This window comes from Trachymyrmex cornetzi, unplaced genomic scaffold, assembly GCF_001594075.2.
Source record: "Trachymyrmex cornetzi isolate Tcor2-1 unplaced genomic scaffold, Tcor1.1 scaffold781, whole genome shotgun sequence".
Taxonomy (NCBI): domain Eukaryota; kingdom Metazoa; phylum Arthropoda; class Insecta; order Hymenoptera; family Formicidae; genus Trachymyrmex; species Trachymyrmex cornetzi.
In genome coordinates, this window is record NW_017300115.1 from 37541 (window position 1) to 44567 (window position 7027).

At 41.6% G+C, this 7027-nt stretch overlaps 1 protein-coding gene across 1 annotated transcript; it reads right to left on the minus strand.

Moving 5' to 3' along the window:
- Positions 1 to 639: 639 nt before the first annotated feature.
- On the minus strand, positions 640 to 1636 carry LOC108768337 (uncharacterized). The gene is made up of 2 exons (XM_018518735.1): positions 1394 to 1636; positions 640 to 1311 (listed from the first exon to the last, which is right to left on the minus strand). The coding sequence occupies exons 1-2, from the start codon at positions 1634 to 1636 to the stop codon at positions 640 to 642; spliced, it is 915 nt and encodes a 304-aa protein (XP_018374237.1).
- Positions 1637 to 7027: the final 5391 nt, after the last annotated feature.

Below are 7027 nucleotides of genomic sequence, written 5' to 3' on the forward strand. Positions count from 1 at the left end.
GTTTCGAACGCTTCACCTTTTCTGTACGACGTTTTTTCGTAAGAGGGGTGTTTGATTTGCGTCGCTTTGCTGCTGCATCTTCTGCTGCTTTCCTATGTTCGGGCAATGTTATGATGGCGCTTTGCATTGGTTTTCGTCCACGGTTCGATTTTTTCTTCGGTGTAACACGGCGAAATGGACTGACTTCATCCAGTGTTGAGTGAGACGTAGATGCAACAGCTGAAGATCCAACAGAGCTGACCTCTTCATCAGCAGCCGGCTGTTCATAAGAAACCGCAGTTTCAATACCTTCAAGGGTAACTTCATTGACACCTTTTGCAGCAAGAAAATCCTCTTCTGCAAATATTTCTGGATTGAACGGAAAGATTCCGGTTCGTTGAAAACCACTTGCAATGTTACGGGAATTCACGCTATTTTGAATAGAAATGGCAACGATTTCAGCAACATGTGTAATGTCAAGTGATAAACCGATATGGTTTTTTGTCCAAGCATTGCACAGCATATGACTTCTTCAGTGGGGCAAAAACGCCGACGTCTAACGGCTGCAGCTTATGGCTACAATGCGGCGGCAATGTCAAAATCGTAATGCCGTATTCTATGGCTATATCGATAACTTCGATTGTAACATGAGATCGATGATTATCCATTAACAGCAGAATTGGGTTCTTTCGACGCATGAGCAAACTTTACGAAATGCTTCATAAACTCGATGAAGTCGTTCGACGTCATCCAACCACTGCCATTTGCAAAACCGACAACATTTGAAGTGGCGTTATAAAGGTATGTCGACTGCATTTTTTTACGCGGGTATAAATAAAATGGCGGAATTGTATCACCAGCAGCACTAACAGCAATGGTCATTGTGACATTAGTACCACGTTCGGCTGAAGCATACGAACTGGCACGAAAACCTTTTGCAGCTACGATTTTTACGGGTTTGGTCGGCACAGTTGGAAATCCGGTTTCATCTGCATTCCAAATTCTATTGGGAAGATACGGGTATTTATCCAATGCTGACTTCAAAAGGTTGAAAAAGTTATCAACATTTAGTTTATTAAATGCTTTGGCTCTGTTTGCACTGGTTGGCGTTGGTTTCAGCAGAGAAAGACGGCCGTGACGTCTTTTAAAAGCGTAATACCAATCTCTGGTGGCTATTCTGGCATCATCCCAATTAGCCGGGTAATCAGCTACAACTTTTTTTGCAAATTGGTACGCCAACTTGCACACGTCATCGATGGTAAGACCATAATTGATTTTGGCACATTTGATGATGTATTGGCCAAGTTGTTTTTCTTGAATATTTGTGAAAATCTGCAAAATAAACAAAGAAAGTTAATCAGAAAAAATGAATTAATAAATAAATGAAATAAAGCTAAAAGACATGAAAAAATACCGTTTTTCCACCGTGTCTTGGTCTTTCTTTGAGGAAATCCAACAATTGTTCATCGGTGGCGAAATCCTCATATACGCTATCTACGCGTTTCAGGTGACGTTGAAAAGTTGATCGCCTCATACCTGCAGCAACACAAGCAGCGCGTTCCGAAATTTTATTGATTTTTACTTGCTTTATAGCACCAAGCAATTTGTCGTAGTCAATGGGTTCATAGCCAGTCGGTTTATGTTTTCTTGGTGGCATGATCGCCAAAACGTTCAAATTAATTAATCGAACCACTTGATTAGTTTATATACAAACACTAAATGTCGAAACAGAACGTCAATAAAGTGGCCCACTTCTGTCTGCAAAGAATGGCCCACTTCTATCCACAAGCACAACTTGACGCGAAATAACTTGGCGAGAACACCACGCGACAATATGCTCAAATCACTTTACATTTTTGAAGGTCAGGTCTAATACTATCATACAGGCTGTTTACCCGATTGAATTTAATTAATAACTTATGCAAATCACGATAACTTTCACAATGAGAAAAAAGGAAAAAATATATATATTTTTGGCACTAATTGCTGGAAAACACAAATGTACGTCTGCACGCTTCAATACACCTACTGAAAACTGAGCTCTTGTTAATAAACAAATACCAAAATATTCGGTTGGCAGACGTCACTAGCGAAAAAAAAAATGGCGAGTGGCCCACTTCTGACGGTGGCCCACTTCTATCTATGCTACTCTACCTATTTCTATAGAGCGGCAGCGGCCGTCGCCTTCGACCTCTCTGCCGTTGTAGATGATACTTAATCCTACAAGGTTCTTTTTGGCAGAGGTGTTCGGAATGATAACAGTGCGTCGCCGGTTATGTGTACAATGTACTTACAGTAGTATGTACAAGGTATATGGGTGGCCCTGAGAAGGGCCGATTGTAGTATTTTATGTGGTCCTGAAAAGGGCCGTTTGATTCGGCGCGGATTACGTCGGCAGCCACTCCCGATATTCCAGCGCTGGCAGTCAACGCGTCCTTTTAGCCGGTCCCCACGGTATGTTGTTATTGGCGTCGCGAACCTTCCAGGCTGGTGACGTCCCCGACGGTGTGTGCGGCGGTGGCGGTTGCCGAGTGTTCCTGGGGGGCGTCTCCCACTCGTCCCTCGTCGTCTGCGTGCCCGTCGAGACTCGTGGCGGCGTCTCTGGTGATGGTGACACTACCGCGGGTAGTAGCTAGCGGCGAAATGACCGCTGGCGTTGATAAGTAGCAGGGCGACGTTGGTCGGCGTAGTCGGCTGTCCCAGGTACTTACGAGAGCCCGCGGTGGCCGTGTGAGTCTCCGGCATTGCGGCGAGATCTCCACCCGTACTAATCGCCACGGCGTAGGTGACGGCGACCTCGGGGTGTCCGGCGCTGCCCGCGCGCCGCGTCCCCTGCCTCTGCCGCTGGCGACTCCTCGGCGCTTGGTGGTCCTGGAACGCCGCTGCGGCTGCTGCTGCTGCTGCTGCGGAGGTCGCTGCTGCTGCTAAGGCGGCGTTGGTCTTGCCGGTACTTTGGTAGGTCGGATCCTGTGCCTCTCCATGTTTGCTGTCCGAATGTCGTACTGGCTCGGAATGCGGCGAGCGATGAGCGATTTGTCGTCGCTTCGGCGGGGTTTATATCCCCCGCCGGGCGGAACTTGAACGCGAGTCCGCGTTTGTCGCGCCAGCCCCCTGGGGGCTCGTCCGCGGTACCTGTATTGCGCGACTCGCGAGCACTTGCGAGAAACTTCGCGTATTCGCCCGCGCGCACTCAGTCTGCGCGGCGGGTCCTCGTTCTGTTGGCGCTTGGTGGCTGCCACAATTAACATAATAACATTTCATCGCAGAACAAAAATTGTATATGATAATTGTATTCTCTGTATAACGATTGGATAGGGTTTGTGATTAATAGGATTATGACATTGATAATGAGATCTGTCGACAGATCGAAACGTTTGTCTTAGAATTTATGTAAACGAAAAGAATTAAAGTTTGTATTTTTCACCAAATTCACCAGGTGTACGTGGAATAAGCCATTTTGTTTTACAATTAATTGTTACTTGATCCACGGTTGTTTGTTGTTGTATTAATTGTAATTAAGTCTAACAAATATTTCAGTGCGTCGAATTGTAAACAATGCTCTTAGAATTCGACGTACTGAAATAAATGAAATAAATTGTATGTCAATAATAGTTTTATAATGCTTATCGGACTTAATTATTGTTTAATTTTGCTCTTTTACATTTCTCTAACAATTATATCAATGTAATTAAAAAATGATCCGATACACAAAAGGTTCAATATTCGTTTTAATTTTATCATTCTAATTTATAATTTACCGAAATTAGCATATTTAAAGCATGTAAAAGACAAAGAGCGTATGATAGAGGGGAAAGGTAAGAAGGAACGTGTTTTTATAAAAGTGTTAATACGTCCGATCAGTATGCGCCCCGTGTGTAAAGCGTCCGCTCTTGCCCGTTTCCTGTACGCGACCCTTGATACGTTAACTATTTCTTCTTGTAATTTGAAAACAAAGCTTCGGACAAAATTTTCGTAAAAGAAAAGTCGTCTTAGAATTTGATCAGGAATACATCTCTTCAGGGACACCTGGGTTGTTCTAAATCACCGTGTACAAACTTATTGATACTATACATAAAATTATGTTAAAGACATAACTTATGTTAATGAAAGCTATGATGCAATATTTTGTACAAAAGATGGGTACATGAATCACATGTGCTTGTATTTAAAAAAAATTTGAGTTTGTATGTGATTTTTTACAATACACAAAGTTTAAATTTTAAGTTTTCAATTTATTTTCTACCTATTTCCTCTATTAATAAGATTCTTACATTTCTTACACTTTTCTATATTTTACTTCCCTTTTTATTATGTAAAAATATATATAGTAAATGTATACTGTAATGGAAGTGCAATTTTGACAACGGGTTTCCTACAACGCACTATTTACTGGCATGTTAAATATCTTCATCTAAAATATCATAATAATACAAAATAATTATAAAAAGAATTATATAAGAAAGGGAGAAGTAGTTTATTACGTAGTTTATTACGCTGCTAACAAATTAAGAATATCATTCATACTTTCTGAATTATAAATCTTTATATGAAAACTGCGAACCTTACCCAGTCAGAAATGTAGAGTTGATCCAAAGTTGATTCAACATCGATACGGTTGACAATGGATTGAATCGATGTAAAATCAATATTCCTGTAATATTGACATAGTTGACCCCTGTTAAGCTAGCCCCTCCACCAGCGATAAATGAATTCTAACACACACCAAAATTGGGTGCTAATTAAGTGCTAATTAGGTGCTGAAGTGCCAAATTAGATGCTCGAACCGTTTGGCAGAAAAAAAAAATTTTTTTGGGAGGGCTAGTTTAATATTAAGTTAGCCCCCCTCGAATAAAAAAAAATAAATAATTATTGCGTAAACAAACAATACACCAGAATTAGGTGCTCCAAAGAACGACAAATATAATTCGAAAATATATATCATATACAGAATTATATACAGAAATTAGGCGTCAGTCGAACAGTCGGAGCACCTAATTAGCACCTAATTCTGGTGTATTTGTTTTGTTTGTTTACGCAATAATTAATTATTTTTTTTATTGGAGGGACTAACTTAATATTAAGCTAGCCTCTCCAAAAAAATTTTTTTTCTCTGCCAAACGGTTCGAGCACCTAATTTGGCACTTCAGCACCTAATTAGCACCTTATTAACACCTAATTAGCATCTAATTTTGGTATGTGTTAGAATTCATTTATCGTTGATGGGGGGGGGAGGGGGGCTAGCTTAACAGAGGTTGATGACTTGCGCGGCTGTATTATTTCGGACACTTCGTTCAAAATGGATAGTATGGCTTTCGATTGACTCAACATTGATTTCACAGGCGTGGAAGGCCTGTATAGGATTGTACGAAACACTTGGTCGTCTTCTTTTGGGTTTTGGTTCCTCATCTTCTTCCGAAAAGAATGTTTCAGTCATGATAGAATCCTTGGAAGAGTCAACGTTTGTTTTCGACAGTCTGTTTCAACGGATCGATAATAAGTTTAAAGTGTCTCTCCAATGCAACGTCCTCCAACATTTTTCCAATATTTAAAGCGCGGTACTTTTTGCGAATCAAATTGTTCGTTTTCGCAATCTCCTTAGCAATCTTCTCACGATCTATGCCATTATCTATGCCAACGTATCGATATCAACTAATCACGTCACGGTACCGCAAAATCGTTAAATCCTTTTCTGTCACCCATCGGTAAGCGCACTATCCTTGTCACTAGAAATCCATATTTTTTCTGTTAATATTTACGACATAAATCGCTGAAATCCTCATAGGATATGTCGGTATCCACGTGATTGTTGTACACGCGCTTCAGATTGGTACCATCCTGTTTGAACAGGAACAACAGATTTGCATTGTCGCGGATAAGGTGCTTCCGTATCTTTGCGTACGTTTGACAGAGATAGAAGCAGTCGACGTCCGCGTGTCGTCCCATCGTAAAATACTCTCTTACCACCTTCTACTTGTGGCGTGCCACGTCATCGAAGATAAAGATAGAATTCGGAAGCGCCTCGCTCGTTGGAATGACGTCGCTATTATTGGAAAACGTAAAATAACCGATTTCCTGAATTGGTGCTAGTAATTTCGTCAGGTATTGATATTTCGGATGTTGCAGTGATTTCGAGTATACGTACACATTCTTGAATCGTACGCCGTCGGTTACATAATTTAACCGACTGTCGAAATGACAAAACACGTATTGTTTTCGCAGTTATTATTTAAAAATTTGACGATAATTTTAAACATATTAACGAATTACAAAATGTTGCATAAGAGAGATTCATTGTTCATTGTAGAAGCATGTGAGGTTGAGTTCTCATAGCCACTCAGCTTTCTAACTTTGTGAGTATGTGACTTGCCTCACGACAGTTAACGGTTCCATTTTGAGAGGAAAAATGTTGGTGAGATATTATTTTGTTATGCAATACTCCAACCGTTGCGCTAGGGGGAAAGATTGCTGATGAAGACTCAAACCATGAATGGAAACGTTCAAAGTTAAGGTTTATATTTTTAGTATTGAGAAGAATTGCGCTAATTGATAACCAGCGTTAACTTCTATTGCCTGAACTGTACGTTTTATGTTCTTTCTAAATTGTTTTAATTTAGGGAGTCTATAAAAACTTATTAGTTTTTTGTTAATTTGTAATTTCTCATTGGTAAGTATAAAATCGTGAGTATAATGCGCGGTAGGGACCAACGGCGGCGGCGGCGGCAGCGATGGTGAGGCCCGGCTGCGGCAGACCGCGCCCGGCGACCACTGACCCCGCGTGACGTCATCACCACGACGCGGACCTCACAACGTAAGTTTTCGCACATTCCATCCCCGCTATTGTAAGTAATTTCCTCGCACCCGTAACATCCTCCTCCTCCCCCGCCCTGTGGCGTCATTTCCTTCCCCTCCCCAATTACGTTAACCCCTTTGCCATGTGTCGTAACCCCTCTCCCTCTCTCCCATGATGTCACCCCTTCGTTTAGTGACGTCACCTCTTGTGACGTCATCCCCCCAACCTTTGTGACGTCATCCCGTCTCCTCGCCGCGC

Coding starts and splice junctions, on each gene's coding strand:
- LOC108768337 (XM_018518735.1), bottom strand. CDS start 1,636: ATGCCACCAAGAAAACATAAACCGACTGGCTATGAACCCATTGACTAC. Junction 1,312..1,393: donor CAAGACACGGTGGAAAAACG/GTATTTTTTCAT, acceptor TTTATTTTGCAG/ATTTTCACAAATATTCAAGA.